Source organism: Montipora capricornis, chromosome 14 (assembly GCF_036669925.1).
Source record: "Montipora capricornis isolate CH-2021 chromosome 14, ASM3666992v2, whole genome shotgun sequence".
Lineage (NCBI taxonomy): Eukaryota > Metazoa > Cnidaria > Anthozoa > Scleractinia > Acroporidae > Montipora > Montipora capricornis.
Genome location: NC_090896.1, coordinates 48254300 through 48272063, shown reverse-complemented (window position 1 = coordinate 48272063; position 17764 = coordinate 48254300). Strand labels below are relative to the sequence as shown.

The 17764-nt window shown below is 41.2% G+C and overlaps 1 protein-coding gene across 2 annotated transcripts in view; it reads right to left on the bottom strand.

Moving 5' to 3' along the window:
- Positions 1–2194: 2194 nt before the first annotated feature.
- Positions 2195–17764, bottom strand: part of LOC138033768 (ankyrin-3-like) — a 40819-nt gene continuing 25249 nt past the window's right edge. For both annotated transcript variants that reach the window (XM_068881584.1, XM_068881583.1), the window contains exons 24-33: positions 13975–14089; positions 12393–12840; positions 10841–11058; positions 9853–10085; positions 8723–9030; positions 7424–7684; positions 6516–6723; positions 6301–6337; positions 5443–5548; positions 2195–4370 (exon numbers count right to left, since the gene is read on the bottom strand). In XM_068881584.1, coding sequence (XP_068737685.1) covers positions 3752–4370; positions 5443–5548; positions 6301–6337; positions 6516–6723; positions 7424–7684; positions 8723–9030; positions 9853–10085; positions 10841–11058; positions 12393–12840; positions 13975–14089 — 2553 coding nt within the window. In that variant the 3' untranslated portion in view covers positions 2195–3751. The remainder of the gene's footprint in view (positions 4371–5442; positions 5549–6300; positions 6338–6515; positions 6724–7423; positions 7685–8722; positions 9031–9852; positions 10086–10840; positions 11059–12392; positions 12841–13974; positions 14090–17764) is intronic.

Below are 17764 nucleotides of genomic sequence, written 5' to 3'. Positions count from 1 at the left end.
ATTGGTTGACACAAGTTACAACGTTCGTTAAATTCAAACTACCGCGAGTTTCGTAGTTTGTATTTTTTCTCATTACGCCTTTGCTTCGCCTTTATTGTATATTTGGTCGAGTTGTAATTCGCCGTTCGTTGTCTTGAACGTTTGCCTAGTACGTTCAGTCACCGATAAGGTGCGTCTGTGATTTATCCCAGTCTCTTTGCGGTCAGTGTAAAATGCAGACTGCAGACCAGGGGTAAAATGCAGACTGAGGTTATAATGTAAGACCAAACCCTTTAGAAATCTAAATATTGTTTTATGCCTAATTAGGCCTAAGGTTAGCATTTTTAAAGGGTTTGGGCCTTTTCAACAGTTACATTATAACCTCAGTCTGTATTTTATCCCTGGTCTGCAGTCTGCATTTTACACTGACCGGTCTCTTTGCTTCTTTTCCTTAGGGTCCAGCGGTAGGGAACACTGCGTGCAAGGGGGGTAGGGTGGGAAGGGACAGAGCATCCCGTAACTCAATGGATAGTTACAACAAACAGAAAATGAACGGCTCGTGTTTATCTTGTGTAGCACAGTCAGGGAATGCACTGAAATGCGTACTACATACTGCACGTGCAGCACAAGTATTTTCCCCTTTTAAAACTGGTAACCGGCCAGTGGGGGATCCAGACGGGGAGGTAAGGTGGGGTCCCGCTCTCAAACATTTTGTTTTTGCCCTTTCAGTTTTGGTGGCTTTAGTCCAAAAATAAGGAGGGGGGGGGGGGGAGCGCCCCCCCTGGATCTGCCACTGGCAACATCCTTGTTTCGTGGCGTTTTCGTTTCCGTCTTTATTTTGAACTCCCCATTGCATATTAAAGAGAAACGCCGGCGACCAAACAGCAAAGTGGTATTGCTTCTATTCACGACCTGATAACACTTGAGACGCAAGGGGGAGAAAGCAAGTACGTAGGTAAGCGACCATTCTCCTGCCGGTGCTTAGTTAGAACCAGACCAAGATGGAATAATAATAATCACTGACGAAATACTTTCGATAGCGCCAAGTTAAAGTTTAGAGTGTTGTCCTTGCTTTAAGTCTCTAACATATTGATTGGGTAGTCAAATGACCTTCTATTGCGTTCCTTGAGGCGATCCTGTCATACTTTGATTCAAACTTGAATAATTCTGGGCAAGTGTGTGCACTGAATCGAAAGTTTTTTCACAATGATACATTAAGATACGAAACTATATACCAAAAATAAAGAAACTATTTTCCACAAAGAAGAAGAAGAATGAAGAAAATTATATGTTGATGTTTATTCCAGGGTGCCCTTGTTTGTTAAACTCCCAATCGGCTTATTTACTTAACCTTGACAGCGCTTCTCCTCCGGAAGTTTCAAGACCACTGGCCGGCTGGCTTTCGGCCAGAGCAGAGGTAGCATGTTTTTGGGTCTCATCCAATGTAGGCGGGCGAAATCTCGAATCACGATAAAACGGGACGGACAAGAAAAAGTATTCGACTTTTTCGCTCGTTCTTACTGACAAGAAGTCTGCAAAAAGTTAAGCTACAATCTTGGAAAGATTAAATGGAAAATGGAGACTACCCATAAACAAACAACAAACATAAACAACTGACGATTTTCCTCTGAACTCCCTTTGAAAGAAGGTTAACCCATACTACAAAGTGACCATTTATACCGTATCGTGAAATGGAATTTCAAACCAGGCTTTATTGTTGCTGACACCTAAATGTACACTTACAGGAGAATCTTTGTTTCTCGCTGAAAACTGTTGCACTGGAATAATGGGGACAAGGGCATGTTCTCGAAGGTCCAGCTAGATTCGAAACACGAGCCGCGATCATCGAGGAAACACAAGATACATTTGGAAGGTCGTGGGTTTAATTCTTGTCCTTTTCCGATATTTCCCTTATTCCCGCACTACGGTTCAGATGCATTTTCCGGGATTTCTTGCCCTTAATATTACCCTTAGCTCTCCGAGTTGAAACTTCTTTTCTGAGCCTTCAGATAGTGGGAGAGTAACTTGTCCAGGGAAAGGCCGCCCTCTCGGTTTTATTTCACACACTAAAATAAAAGAACCGAAATTACGCGGCTTGACAAGAACTAGCAAAAAGCTTCGAAAGAGAAATGGTTGTTTTTTTTCTCGTTTGTTTTGACGATTTCTACCGCTTTCCAAAATGAGTGTCGGCCTTTAAAACACAGTGCGCACAATGTCCTGTAACCATTTTATTTCCGATATTAACGAGTGCCACATGAACTGCAAAGAGCTCTCATTAACAGTCGTACAACTCTAATGTCTCAAATTAAATAATATTAATAAAAACCTTGATTCCATCACTCCGCATAAAGCTGAGACAGTTTGAGTTTGACTTTGTACTCACTCAAGAAAAACAAAGCATTCCAATGCACATTTTTAACCAGCAAGATGAAAGACATTAAAGCTTAACTACAGCCTTGCATCAACCTAACAACACTGAAGATTTCCATCGCTTTGTATCTCGTGTAACGTGCAACAGCCAGCGATATTTGATCTCTGCAGTAAGCCACCTGTACCACCTTTCTTGTCTCTTTTGAGAGAACCCAGGAAGCCACTGTTTACTGCGGGTTCAGAAACACTGATGCGGTCTCTGAAGGTAAATCGACGGCTTCGTTTTCAACGGGCTTGTGTGTTACATGTCAGCGCTGTAATTGACTGATTTCGATTTACTTAGGCGTTTTCACGCTAACCCTCGTGGCCATTGTGCTCGACGCCATCGGAAAATAAATCATCGATTCGAATATGAACTGAGTCCTATGTCTCATCATAGTTAATCGAGGGACTGGTTATGAAACCTTATAACTTTCAAAAGCGAGAACAATGTTGTTTCAATCGATGTTGAATTGACCGTGACCCTGCACAATCTTTTGTTTTCGCTTCGTACGGGTTCGCTAATTAGTTGCGCTTAATTTAATCGAAGGATTTGATTGGTTACCTTCTCGAAAAAAGGTGTTTTTTGTGCAGGGTCAAGGCCAAAAATACGGACAAAAACATGAAACAAAGGAACTTGTCCAGTTTCATAACCATCTCCATGCATTAACTATGGTCTCATGAAAAGCGCACTATAGAAACCCACAATGACATCACGGTAGATCTTTCTTAGTGTACATTGCACCTTTAAATGAGAACCAAGGACAACGACGAGTTCGGAAAGAGAGAAAATTTGCAATACTTAGTAGCATTTCGTCTCTGACAAAATTATGAACGTTAACCCATAAATTGACATCCACAAATAACAAAAAACAACAAAAACAAACTAAGAGATGAAATGGGCATTACACTGATAAAAGTGTCAGAAAAACGGGTAAAAAGCGACTTATACATTGGGTTGTAAACTCGGAAGTTCATTATCACTCCCTTAGGATTTAAGTCAACAACAGCACATGCTTGGCATGACGAATGAGAGCAATTAAATAGTACTAACAAACACATTAAACAACGTTACAATTGAAGTCCCTCGCTAACTACTTCCTGGTGTCCTAAAGTATTTTAAATTCACTCCTCGAATTCTTACAAATTAAAACAAAGACATTTAAACGTGCTAGAAGCACTTAATTCCACCTTACTCATTAGAAAAGGTGAAAGGGCATTCTTTGCCTCTGAGAGACGACTTTTCCCAATTTATTCATAGTACGGCCACTTCATTACAAGTCACGTAACGATTCTGTCTCTCTCGACTGAAGGCCACAGTGACACTGTAACACCCAAATGACGACTTATGCACATAGCAATCTTAGATCTCAGTTTCTTCCGTATCCCCTCCGTTCTCAACTACTGTTGCAGCATTCTCAGGGGCGAGAAAATCTAAAACGCCTTTGTCGTTGCTGAAAAAATCTTGAAGTAACTTTTCGGTGTCCTCTTTCGAGACTTCGGTGCCATCTTGCACGATCTTGTGGCTCTCTTCAATGACATTGCCATCTTCATCTACCACTCTGTGTTTTTCCACGACAATCACAGACTCCTCGATCATAGGTTCGGCTCCGTTTTCCTCAGCAAACACATCATCTCTTTCCGACAAGCGAGCTGTCCGTGGCGAGCTGCCGTCGTCTTCTGCAATAAACATGGCGTCCATTTCACCGGCCGATTCCAAAAACTCGGAAATACGACGGTTATCCGGTTCTGTTTCGTTGGTGGACGCCTCTTCGGGGTCACTCTTTACATGCCTTTCCACGACAACAACAGGATCTTTAGCGTAGCTTCTGTAGGCGAGTCGCTTAAAATCTTCAAGGATGTTCTCTCGTCCGATTTCGTGAAGGGCTTTTTCCAGGGAAGCCATGCTCGCGTCGGTGTCGTCCTTATCTCTCCAAGTTGTCAGTACATCCAAAGCACACTCATCTAATGCAGTGGAGTCACTGGAAGTATACAGAAAATGAAGTTACATCAGCATAGGTATCTGTTGAAGGACTGGGATAATAAAGAACTTAAGCAAAGATATAATTAACGATGGAGGGCTTTCTCCATCCTAGTCTATTCCCTCTAAAGGAAGCTCTGTTACCCCATTTCGGTGTCTGTGAATAACTGAAATATGTTATGACAAACTTGATGCTTGGCAACCAGCGAAAGGACAACTGAACCAAAAGATTCCATGACAGGATTCGAAACAACGACCTCCGTAACATCGTTCGTATTTTCCACTCAATGACTTACAAAAATACGTGGGAGGAAAGGCCAATGTCTTGGTTTTTCAGGGACAGAGTGATCCACTGGTCAGCGGCATTGATAATGTCATGCTCATCAAATATGGCAATGCAACTATTAATATGACGAAAGTTGACAAATAGGAAGCCATATATTTGAACTGCGGATAGAATCAAGTTAAGGCAGATCATCGTAGTTACAAAGGTTATTTGAGCAGTAACGAAAAAAAAGCCTGAAAAATGCATGCTTGAAAAGGGATCCCATTCATTGCAAGCTGTCCTTTCATTACTGTTCAAGTTAAGTTTATAACTAAGATGATCTGCTTCTTAACTTGCAACTATTAATGACAATAGCTAAATCGTGTCTTAATTAAAATAAATAGAAACCCCCCAAAATTATCTGCTTCTCTCCTCTACACTGCGACATGGCACCGAAGTTATTCAACGTATTCCGTTGTTGCGGATTGCGCTGAAGGAAATGCATCACACTTCGAGCAATTTACGCCGGCTGTTTTGTTCATTCTTACACCTCATTGTTCAGATAAAAGGAGTGCACGATTTAAATTCGAAAGAGAAGATTTCCGCACTTTTGGCCAGAAAGCAACAACCTACGACGACATTGCTCATGGATAAATGATTTAATCGAAGAGCGACCGTATAGATTGATCTGATGGCACCTCAAGGTGCGGTCGTTTAAGACCCTTTCATTTTCGTTCCATGTAAAATTCACATATCCAATTTGGAATTTCTCTCCGTTTCCTGGTTATGCGGCGGAAACAGTACTTACTGTCTATCGGCTATTTCCTGAAGTTCCGAATCTTCGAATCCAAACTCCTGACCAAGAGCTATCCAGTCCTGCCCAACACCTTTTGCAAGCACTGCAAGTAAACTGTCTGCAAGATAAGAAATAGAAAGAATAGCATAAAGCCAGTGACACACGATTAAATATACACAACATTTGCTGATCGGTAAAATGGTGGACTTTTTGATGTAAGCTTCCCAAAACTACTGTTGAACACGACAGGTAACTTGATCTGAACGGAATAAACTCGCACCGTATCAACTTCGATCAAAAACGTTAAGTGTATTTCAGCTGTTACCATGACTTGATTTCTTAATAACGACTGCAACAGTTATTGATCACAAATGTTGACCCGTGTCGCTAGCTTTAGAAACAACGGAAGTTCGCGTATATCTTCTGTGAAGAGCTAACTACAAGGTGCAAAGAAAGGTAGCATTACAGCTAGCCATTCGGGCAAGCTGTGGCCACCATCTACTAGCCTGATAGTCATTTTTACTAGCCCCAAAAAAATTTCACAAGCAGTATTTATTTATCAATGACATTTTTAAATTAAAGAATTATTAATTGACTGGTAATTAAGTAAGTAAGCAAGCAAGCAAGCAAGCATGGTTTACTCAACTACAATGGCAGGAAATCCTGGATAACAGTAGTAATATCGCATAAACTACACATTACATACACTACATAATACAATTACTGAATTTGATTGTTACAAACTCGCTCAATCTCTTCGTGTTTAGCTTAGGGGTCAACGACCGGCTATACGTCATTAATTACTTAATTTATTATTGGTCTGAGCTCACGCAACAACGTCGATGAATAAGGACGACACGAAAAACTTACCAGGAAGTCGAGCAGAGGCACCTCCCTTCTTAAGATTCTGCAATATAAAGGAAAGAAATGACAAAATTTTCAAAAAGTTAGAAAACAGCTCACAAGTCACTGCAACCAAGAGGAAGCACTCCAAAGTTACTGTTACTCAATGTAAAACATTTCTTCCTTCCTCCCTTCACTAAAAACGTCTTCGCCAGAAATGGGCAAGTGAACAAACTCCTCACCTCCTCGGATAAATCGATGCTCAGATTGCAGATCGGTCGCACGTTGCCAAGGCGATCTTTGCGCGGTTCTTTAAGGAAAGCCAATCGGCATGTAGGGGCCTGGGACGGATCTGTCACGCGTACTGTTACGGAAAGGCGATTTTCTCGGAAAGGACAAAATGTTATCTGTAAAGGCTCACGCGTGACTGGCATAGCGTTACCTAAACACCTAGAGAAAAAAATATTGAGACGGTTCAATAGAATTTCACTCCACGATGAAACGATGTTCTAAACTAAAACGAGTAAAAATTTTCGGCACCAACCGGTAATGTAACAGCACGGAACACCCTTGTACGTAAAAATAAACCACAAGGAATTGGCAAAACAGAATTTTAAACTGAAAAGTTAAACATTGAAAACTATCGTTTTTTTTAAAACTAAATTGACTTGATCTGGTCTTATGCTCGGCCTTCTATGATCGCGCAAGGAAGAGGACTGGGTTTAATACTGGGTTGACGTCATAGACTGCTTTGCATTGCCATTGTTCCTTGAAAACAGAATAATTTGTGACGTCAACCAGGTATCGAATCCATTCCCCTTCATTTTCTAGGCCTAAGGTTAGCTTTTATGAATGTTTGGGATCTTTCTGTGTAGATATTCTAAATGTTAATCTAAATGCAAATAAGAAGTTGGCTTGACACGAAGTACTAGCCCCTTCATTGCTCAGTCATGGATCAAACTATGACCTCTTTTCCCGTCTTTCAAATTGAACGAAAAAATGAATTTTCAATAAAAAATTCTACAAAACACGCAATATCTTTGGGGCGATTTCGGAGAATAAAAGGTGATAGGCACTTTTAAGTGATTATTAATTACTGATTTCTACGTTGAAAGAAACTGAAGAAAAAGCATTAACCCTTTCATTATACCTGACATGAACAGGCCTTCCTTCGCATACTTCCACTTCACGACTTCGCGCAACTTCTACAAATCCTGTCTGTTTCTCGAGCGTTTTGTCAATTTTATCGTCAGAAACACAGAAGATTCTTAGGCGTGCTTCAGTGCCATCTGGCGAGAGTTGTGCAAACACGACCACCTTGACTGAATAAGGGACAGCGGTTAACTTGCGGTATAATAGACGTGCGTCTGACGTCACGTTGTCTGGGTTGCGGGTCTCCATGAGCCAGTATCTGTGGAAAATAAACACTTTAACTCGATCTGTAGAAGTTTCAAGAGCTTCGTCGATTGAGCCTTGCACAGGCAAATCAACGACCTCAAATCGCTGCGGGTAATCTTTTCGGTAAAAACGTGCCTGCAATCAAACATTTCGACAAGCATTTCTACGGACGCATAGCTTAGAACGTTTAGCCTCCTGATGACAGAGTGACAACTTAGCTTTAAAAGTCCAGTCTGTTCCCACGCTAAGGATGCCAACCAAACTTCGTCCAACCGGCATTGTTGGTGCATTTAGTCATGAGTACATAATTACCAAAGACAAATGTCAGCCAACACTGTTGCTATGCTATGCCAACACTGTTGCTATGCTATGCCAACACTGTTGCTATGCTATGCCAACACTGTTGTCATGCTATGCCAACACTGTTGCTATGCTCTGCAGGAAAATTGGGTTATCCTATTGATTATTTTTAGCTTGAAGATACCTTTATGCACTCCTCCAAACACAGAACTTTCAAGCTCGAAGCATTTCCATTCCATTTCCGTTTCCATTTCATTACAATTCAAGAGTGATTTCATATTTTAACTTCGGAACAGAATGATATGAAAGGTGGAAAGATCACCGTTGTTAGTTGAGCAACTTCAGAAATTGCAAAGGAAGCCCGAAAAATTCCAGGACTGAACGGGATTCGAACGCTTGATCGTGCGTTTGCAGATCAAAGGTTCGAATCTTCTTCAATCCTGCACTTTTTCGGGTTTCCTTTGCAAATGCTTAAGTTGCTGAACTTACAACGGTGATCTTTCCAACCATCATATAATAATTCAAGAGTGCGACCATAACATGCCACAGTTATCAAATGACAGGAAACTGAAAGTACAAATAGGCGATTTTTAAATTCATTTTTCCTCGATACAAACAGCTTTCATTGGCTTTTTTTGGTTGAAAAACACTTATTCCTCTGGTTTAAAGTTTTGTGTTTGGAGGAGTAGAGGTTCATTTTACAAAGGGATGGAGAACTTAGAGATTGATCCAAAAGCAAACCACGTCTAACCTGGCAGGATGACTGGTGGTGAAAGTGGCGCATGTATTGACTATGCTCAGCGGCGTCGTATCAGTGATGTCCGTCCAATGGTAGAGAGGGGCATGGGACATAGACTTCCTATTGTCCTGCGGCTGACAGCTGAGCAACCTCAGTGTGGGCTGAATATCGACGTCATCACCGCCAGGGCTGTACACAGGTGTTGGGATAGTTATAGACACAGGTTTGGAGAAAACGACACCCTGGGGCTCAAGAGATACCACAGGACTCACAGCCACCCAGTCTTCATAGTCATTGAATGATTCGTCGGCAGGTTGGACCTAAAGCGCAACAATTAAGTTGTAGTATGTCAATTGTTCTTAAAGGGGCTAGGTCACGCTATTTTAGGTAATTTTGTTTAATTTTGTTAATTATGAGCTCTAAACGTCAAATTGGCAGAGCAAGAGTCTTCCATTTGCAAAATCACGGCCACATAACAACTGAGAATGATTTTCCAGCTTTGTAAATGACATTTTGATATAGACTGATATAAATTTGGAAAAAGGTGGGCCGACGTTTTTCAAATTTACCCAAATTCAATCCATTTCAATCCTCTCCAGTTTTGTCCATCTATGTCCCTTCTTGGCTTCCCCGTGTTTTGTTAGAGTTCTTCTATAGTTTTGAATAGTTATTTTGATATTTTAGTTAATTCTATGACCATTCGATCAGTGCTGTAGTTGCCTAAAATTGCATGACCTAGCCCCTTTAACTTGCTTGTTAATCATTTTTTAAATACATAAACAAAACCACACAGAGTTTCAAGTGATTTAACAACATAACCCGTAAGCTACAATTTGACCGAGGCGTTCACTCACGTAGACTCCTAAAGCCACAAGACGACGCATAATATTTCACGACTTGCACCCGCGAAAAAGTTCTCAAGCCGACTTCGGGTGATCGGAGCAACCTTACGGCGGTTTTCCTAGAACTGTTGGTAGAACCACGATAAAGAACCGAAACATTTGCCGAAACGTGCGGAGGAGTCTCGTTCCCAGGGTCTCTCTTCTCTGCCTCCTTTGTCTTTGAGGAGAATACACCTCAAATCAAAGCCAAACAGGAAATTTTGAACGGATAACGAGTGAGGTAAAACGTGAGGTACTTACCTGAAGGGTCAGCTTTGTTCCACTTGCTACAGCTCCTTCAGGAACCTTAACTTGAACCTGGGGAAGCACCGAAGATCTTAATAGGTCACCACCGGGGCCCACCATGAAGCTTTCCTTCTTGAGTCGCGAAATAATGGAAAACTTTTCCGGAAAGTCACTTGTTTCTATCTTAGCGTATCTCTTACTTGGAAAACCGTGATAAATGTTCATTTCTGAAGTGTAGCCGTCGACAGCTGAAACAAGCAAGCACAATAAAAATCATCTGAAAATGGAATTACCCTCCGACGTACACTCAGACGGTTTGTAATCCTACACGTGCACTGGGCAAAAAGTGTGTGACACTTGTTTTCCAACCATCTACATAACATCTTGAGACAACTAGAAGTTAAACACGATTGTTAATCAACCGACAACGATACATTATCGGGAAATCGGCACTTCATAAGAAGTTATTTGTTCATCTTGTTTTGAGATCCCTGGTCACTGTTGGCTCCAGGGAAGAATTCCTACCAGAGGCCCGTTTCTCGAAAGTCCCGAAAAGCCATACAGCTTGTTTTGGAACAACCTCGTTCTCAGGGTCTCTCTGCCTCCATTGTCGTTATGGCGGCAGAGAAGAGAGACCCTGGGAACGAGGTTAGTTTTGGAAAAATCATCTCCGTTCTTGAGATACAGAGGGAATTGTGACACCTGAAAATGGCCCGTAAAGTTTCGGGACCTTCGAGAAACGGGCCCCAGGACCCGCTTTATGTTCTTGACGGTGAGCCACCATCTTCGATGATTAACAAAATGATGCCTGAAATATTTCTTTTCGTGCACGCTACTGAACTTGAAGCACTTCATATGACCGATTATCTTCTGTTTCGGAAGTCTGGGGTATTAGACAGCGCTTTGGTGCATAACCAGGATTTTGAAACCTGACCGCGTCGGTTAACGGCAACCACTGTCACTTTTGTTTCTGTGTCATCTTAAACTAAAATTGAATAAATACCTTTCATGTCTTCAACGCAAACTTCCTGCCAATTCCATCCTCCGTCTTCCGTTCGCAGCACCACCAGTTCTCTTTCTCCATCTCTGAGAGCGGAAAAATGCGGCAACTCCAAGTACACCGGCTGAAGAAACTTGACGCCGGAGGGGTTGACATCCAACACGCGACAAGCTAGAGCCTCACCTTCATAGAGAGGGGGCAACAGGGATGGCTTGTTTGGGCTGGAAAAAAACGATCAAGCAGATAAACGCCCAATTGGCAACTTTCTCGATCGCGTCATTTGATTACAACTACCAGAATTCAGTTCGTTTTTCTTTTCTTATTAATGTTTTGTATTCCCAGCGGCGTAAAAATAAAAATAGCTCTAATAGGCCAGGTTCGATGTATCAATGTTCACACATGATTGGCTACTAAGCTTTATGGATAAATTTCAATATTATGTTGTTTAGAAATCTCCCTTGAGATTTGTGAGACAAGAAAAATAGAACTGAGCCGTGAAATTTGACCATAAAGCTTCGTAGCCATGCCTGAATATTGAAAACTCGGCCAATTAGGATGAGACAAGCAAAATCTTAAAGGGAACCTCCACTAAAACAACAAAATACCTTTAAACCACAGAACATAATGTTTACAATTGCTCAATCTTTTTCCAATGAAAGCGTTTGTATTCGAGAAAAATAAATTCTTAAAACGCTTATTTTGGCTTTCAAATTTCCCGGGCGCCGCCATCTTGAATAATTGTGACGTAACTTGGTTGCCCTATTGTTCTGATACAAAGAGCGATTGTTCTGGAACAATGGGGCAACCAAGTTACGTCACAATTATTCAAGATGGCGGCGCCCGGGAAATTTGAAAGCCAAAATAAGCGTTTTTGGAATTTATTTTTCTCGAATACAAACGCTTTCATTGGAAAAAGACTGAGCAATTCCAATTGTAAACATTATGTTCTGTGGTTTAAAGTTATTTTGTTGTTTTAGTGGAGGTTCCCTTTAAGGATCCTGTTATTTGTAATCGAACGGCGTCATCATGCAAATGTGCTATTCGTATCGATTGTCGTAATACCAAAATCCTCTAAACAACTGCAAACGGCGCAAAGAGTGCAATAAGCCAATCATAACGCCAACCAAGTACAAACTTGGTTAAAACGCGGGAAAAGAGCGGGCGCAGACCGCGTCTAGTTTTGATATTGCATCCCATTGGTCAAATGAGCGGAGCACGATTTTAAACCAATCAGAAAGAACAGCAACGAAAAAAGAAGTCAAGTTAAGTTCTCAGCACTCATAACAAATTGCAAGAAAGGTTACCTGAAAACAAACAAAACAACATAAAGAGGGACAGTATAATTTAAAATGAGACTCAAGAATTTGTTTCACAAAGTGAACGCCAAAACGACCGTCACCACTTTAACGTAAAATGTCATTTGCAGACATCATTTTTCCCGTCCACAGAAGAGACACCATGAGAACGTTCTGTGGATGAATCACAATTCAAGGGAACTTTGAAATTTGGAGTCAAAACACGAGAAGAACGCGAAAAAAATTTGCATGTAACTCACCGTATTTGTTTACAAGTAATCCTAGTTGGCATTTGACATGACCTGGGAGGCAACGTGATCTTTACACCGGTCTGAGAGCTTTCCATCTTCCCTCCTCTGGCATCCACCAAGAAACTCACAAGAAAGTCTCCAGTAACCGGGGGCTCATATTGCGGTACGTTATCATCGGCCATGTCCGCAAGACTCGACGGCAGCTCCGATTCAACGACGTTTATTTCCGAAACCGTTATGCTCTGCGATACGTTGATATCGGAGAGGCGCGAGCGGTCCAAGTCGGATGCTCGGGACCCAGACGGCGTGCCGCCCTCCAAGAAGGCACCAGAATAACGCGAAGAACTAAAGATTCCGGAGTCACGATGCTGGCCGAATGGAGATTGGCGCTGGTCATCATCTGCCATATCTTCCATTGTCATAAAGCGGTCATAGGTTTCCTCGGGGATTGGTGGTTCTGTAGGATAAACAGAAAAAATAAGAGGTTTCCAGAAAGAGTAACTTAAGATCCATTAAATTGCTCAGTTATCTAATATCGAAATCGAATATCTTAAACAATACTGGAGTTAATACTTTTAACTCTGCCAAAAGGTACCGTAAGAAATATGCCTTTAATTGGGCTTCCACTCACTCCGATTGCCGTTCCATAGCAATGAGTGCCCAAGAAGGAAGCAAGGTGATTACTTCCGTCAGTGGATCATAGGGTTTGATCTCTTGATAAAATTTGGATTTATATTTGAAACTTAGCCGAAGCAATTTAACTTTAGGAAGATCAGCTACAATTACCGAATTGCCTCCCCGTGATCAACGGTCGTTTCCCCTACACAAAAATGGCTCACATAAGCGCTTCTATTACTGGCCGGGTATAAACCCGAAGAAGTCAATCGAAAGCTCGGTAATCGAACTCAATCGAACTCCATCGCTCGATTGAGTTCGAATGGGTTCGGTAATCGAACATAATCTAACTCACCCAAATTTTTTGCCAATCGAACACTTCAACAATCGAACATAAAACCAGTTTCATCTGGTTTGAATCAAAGCGTTGCCGTCAAATAAGTCAAATATATGTGTTGGCTTCAATTTCAAACAAGATGTCGAACAGGGCAGAGGGCGTGACACCCGGAGTGAAACTAACCATTCTGGAAGGTGTGGTTAACGAATCTTTAGCGACGGCGGTTTAACTCTTCTCCGACCTTAAAGAATATTACCGGTCGGTGTTATTTCGAGCGTTGTAAAGACAGTTTACATAGTCAACTGTGCTGTTCATGTTTTGAATCACCCAATCAGTAAAGATTTTAGATAATTGTAATCTGTTAATATCCTTCACACTTGCCCTAAAATGCGGTTAAAAGAGTGAAATCTCAGAAATCCTTCCAATACTATTGAGACTGAAAGCTTATCACTTTTTGTACGCCGTTTTGTTTTCTGCGTCGATTTAGTTCGATTGCGTGAGGTCATCGAACTTACCTAAAAGTTCCAGTTCGATTGTGTTCGATTACCGAACCAATCGAACATCAATCCAACGATTGAGATCGATTTCTTTTTGGTTCGGTTTTGTTCGATTGACTACGCCGAATATAAACCAACTGACCTTCCTCCACTTCAGAGAGAACCTCTTCCTCCTCGAGCTCTTCAGGTTCTGCACTGAAAAATATCTCGTCTGATTCTCGGTCTTCTTCGTCTTCTCCGTCGACTCCTTCTCTTTTCTAAAAGAAATCACGCAAAAGCAACTCTTTTAAAGACAATGGAAAATACTTCATGGAAGTCACGCAATTCTAATGTCACGCAACCCGAAGGGTCACAACATCACTCATACATCCTAACAAAAACATTTTCGTCCCCGATTTAATCAAATCTCTATATTTGATATTTTCCCTTTTAAATTTAAATTAAATTGATCCTACTGCCACTGATGTTTTCTTGGTTTTTATGGCTAACAACACTGAATGAACGAAAGAGAACCTGAACAATTCAGTGCTCTAGAAATTGATGATATCGCGCAATTGGTAGAAGACTGCACCGGCATCATAGGCGTCATTGGCTTGAATCCCGTTTGAGTCTGAGGACATTTATAAATGTGACGATCTAAAACCTTAACATGCTTTCTTCCCCAAGTTCAAACATTTCCTTGACATCTTGTTTCTTCCGTCATGCATTTAGCAGCACTGGCATGCTTTAAAAGACTGGAAAAGTTCTATTCACCTAAATACCTAGACTAGTTCACATGAGTCCTTCTTTCACGACCCATTCACATTGTGAAAAGCAAACCCTGCCTCGTGGATAAATTACAATATATAACCTTGGATATTAGTAACGTTTTAAAAGTCGCTAAGACGTTGCTTAATTTTTTTTTTAAATTTTCAAACAAGCGAATCGGACAAACTTTGATGTTAAATATTGACAAACAAAAAGAGGAAAACAGCCGAACGATGAAACAAAAGCCAAGTGAAGATCGCAAATTCGCAATATCACAATTCTTCCACAGGACTAAGACGCACGGAATGTTGATTGTTTTCAAAATCGAATTCATTGGAGAAAATAATCCCCCTACCTGGTCAAATTATATCGTGGGCGATTATAAAAAGCAAGAACTTTAAATTACTCCGTAGTTTCCGTAAACAAACTGCCAAATTTACTCGTATATATGCTTGTGATTACAACGAGCTTGTGTCTCAAATCGTATATTGTTTATGGTTGAAAAAATAATTTGATAAACCAATTACGGAAGCTGGTTAGAACACGAATGATATAAAAAGCTCCAGAATAAATTTGGGCAGAATATATGTGAAAATACCGAAAACGTAAGAGTCGTCTTAGCTAAAGCAAAGAGGGAACAAATGTACTAAGTTCCGATTCCTTCAACTTTGACCAACATACTTCTACTTTCGATGGTGGAAATTTAAACAATTTCAAATGACGGCTCCTGGCATGCATATTAAACAGAAGCCAATATCCCTCTAGTTGCGGGCACTTTACAAATTTAAGATGACAGAAAATTCGCGTTTTTGGTAGTAAACGTCAAATGCTAGTACGCGTGCAGTGATCTCGAAACGCGTCTTCGCGGGCAAAACACTGAGGTGTTATAAAAAGGCCAGGCACCCTCGGGACGTGTGGATCATACGTCAATCAACCTTGGATGCAAGAGAGATCAGAAAAACTTGTGCAATACAAATAAAATCTCAATTAAGGGCAATCTGTCTGTACTCTTGTAGAAGAAACACGAAACATTTCGATTTCCTTCGTTATCAGATGTTAAATCACTCTGATCGCCATTTAACTATCTTTGACGACCTCACTCCAGTTGCTCGCAGTGTTAGATAAATACGAACAAATGCAGTAGGCCGCATAAACTCCTTTTACAGTGGCGCCATATAAACTTGCAACTTCGTCGCCACTGTGTTGTTTATAGCACCATCGCGGCGGTGATGACGTAATAACAAAGGAGGAGACAACGCAGCCCATTGGTTGAGGCCGCCGACTTGCAATACGTAGTTGCCGGGTATAAGTTCCGCTAGGTAGTCCGACATAAGAAAATGAAATAGTTGTATATATAATAGAGAAATGACACCTAAAAAATTCAGGTGGCTTTAACACGATTCGAACCCACGACCACTGCGATGCCGATGCAATACTATACCAACTGAGCTACGACGGCACTAAGGTGGAAGCAGGTGCTCCCGTGAAAGGGTGGAAGCGTCTTTCAATAGGGCCGTTTATACGAGAGAAAAGGGAGCTTAAGCACGCGCGTTTTTGAGACGCGGACGGCAACCGGAAGTGAGCTGTTTTCAGTTTAACTTGTCTTCACACAACCACATTTATATTGCTATGTATCTTTTCTCCCTTAGAGATGATTAGTATAAAATTCTGGGAGACACCGCTGTCCTGTCATGCGAATTTTTCACTTCCGGTTGCCGTCCACGTCTCAAAAACGCTCGTGCTTAAGCTCCCTAAAATAAGCCGCGGCTTACATAAGACGCGAACACCCCGTATAAATGGTACAAAATCTACGTTCACGGCTTTCTCAAGCCGCGGCTTATCCTGGCCTGGGAGTTTATACTCCAATAAACAGTTCCTTTCGCGTATTATGTGCGCAGCGGCCAGAGTAAGCCGCGGCTTATTTTCTCTCGTATAAACGGCCCTATTGTTTCAGTAATTTGCACCAATGGCCCCTTTTGAAAAGCCCCTGGGGAAGGGGGGTGTGGGTCAATTAAACACCTCAACACATTACAAAAGGCGTGGTACCTTTGGCCCATGCGGATGATTGTGGACACATACTCATTATTTTGCTTGCTTGCAAATTAGCCCCTCTTGCCTCGTTTAAGGTTAAATACTCTTTTGAATTTCAAGTTTAAGAACGCGTCAAAATGTGCTAATTTGCACGCAAACAAACGAATACTAAAATGGCGGCCATATTGAAATAAGGTGTATACAAAGCTCTGTAATAATACAGTCCTTGAAAGGAATATGTCCGTAATACGTTGAAAGATGTCATCAGTCGTTCTTGTTTTAAAATCGTAGTTACTAAAACGAGGAATGACCTACAATGAGCTGCAATGATCTACTATGATCTACAACTACAATGACCTATCTACAATGAACTACATTATACGCTAAAATTAGCAAATGACCTGTAATGAGCTAAAAAAAAAAAAAGATAATTTGCAGCTCTGAGGGCACCGCAGCATGTTTGCAGTAAAATGGTTAAAAACATTCCACTCTGCGCTTTGAACCAATCAAAACACCGTTGCCGTGTAAGTTGAAAATTTTCATTGTGCACTCTGAACCACACAAAACATTGTTGGAAGAACAAGTTACTTGCAATCTTCTCTTAATTTCTTCCTGCTATAATTAAGATCTTACCGTTGCCTAGCAAAGCCTTGATATTTGCACATTTTGCAATTTAGCTTTAAAACAAAGGAAAACCATTTAAGGGTCCTGTCGTCATTTGTGCTGTCATGCAATTGACTGAAAGCGTTGCGTGACAACGCACAATGGATGTTTTCCGCTCACCAAACCACCCTGATCCTCTATTGTCTTTCTCAAGTGATTGTAAGTCATTTAAGTAGGCCATTGTAGCTCACTGTAGGTCATTCCTTGTTTGGTAACTATGGCTTTAAAATCCCAAGTCACTTTTTTCGCCCTGGAAATATCTTTCCAAGGGTTCCGTCTGGGTGCTGCCGTTTGTTCATCACTATTTGGATTCGACCAAAAGCAGAGCATGAAGTGATCCCTTATAGACCAATTTCATAAATGGCGACATTCTTTTGTATTTATGTTAATTAACCCTACCGCCCTCATTTTGAACAGAAACAAATATTCTTTTGAAACTTGCTCGTCATAGCGAGGCTAAAACGGGTCATTAGCATAAAAACAAAAGAATA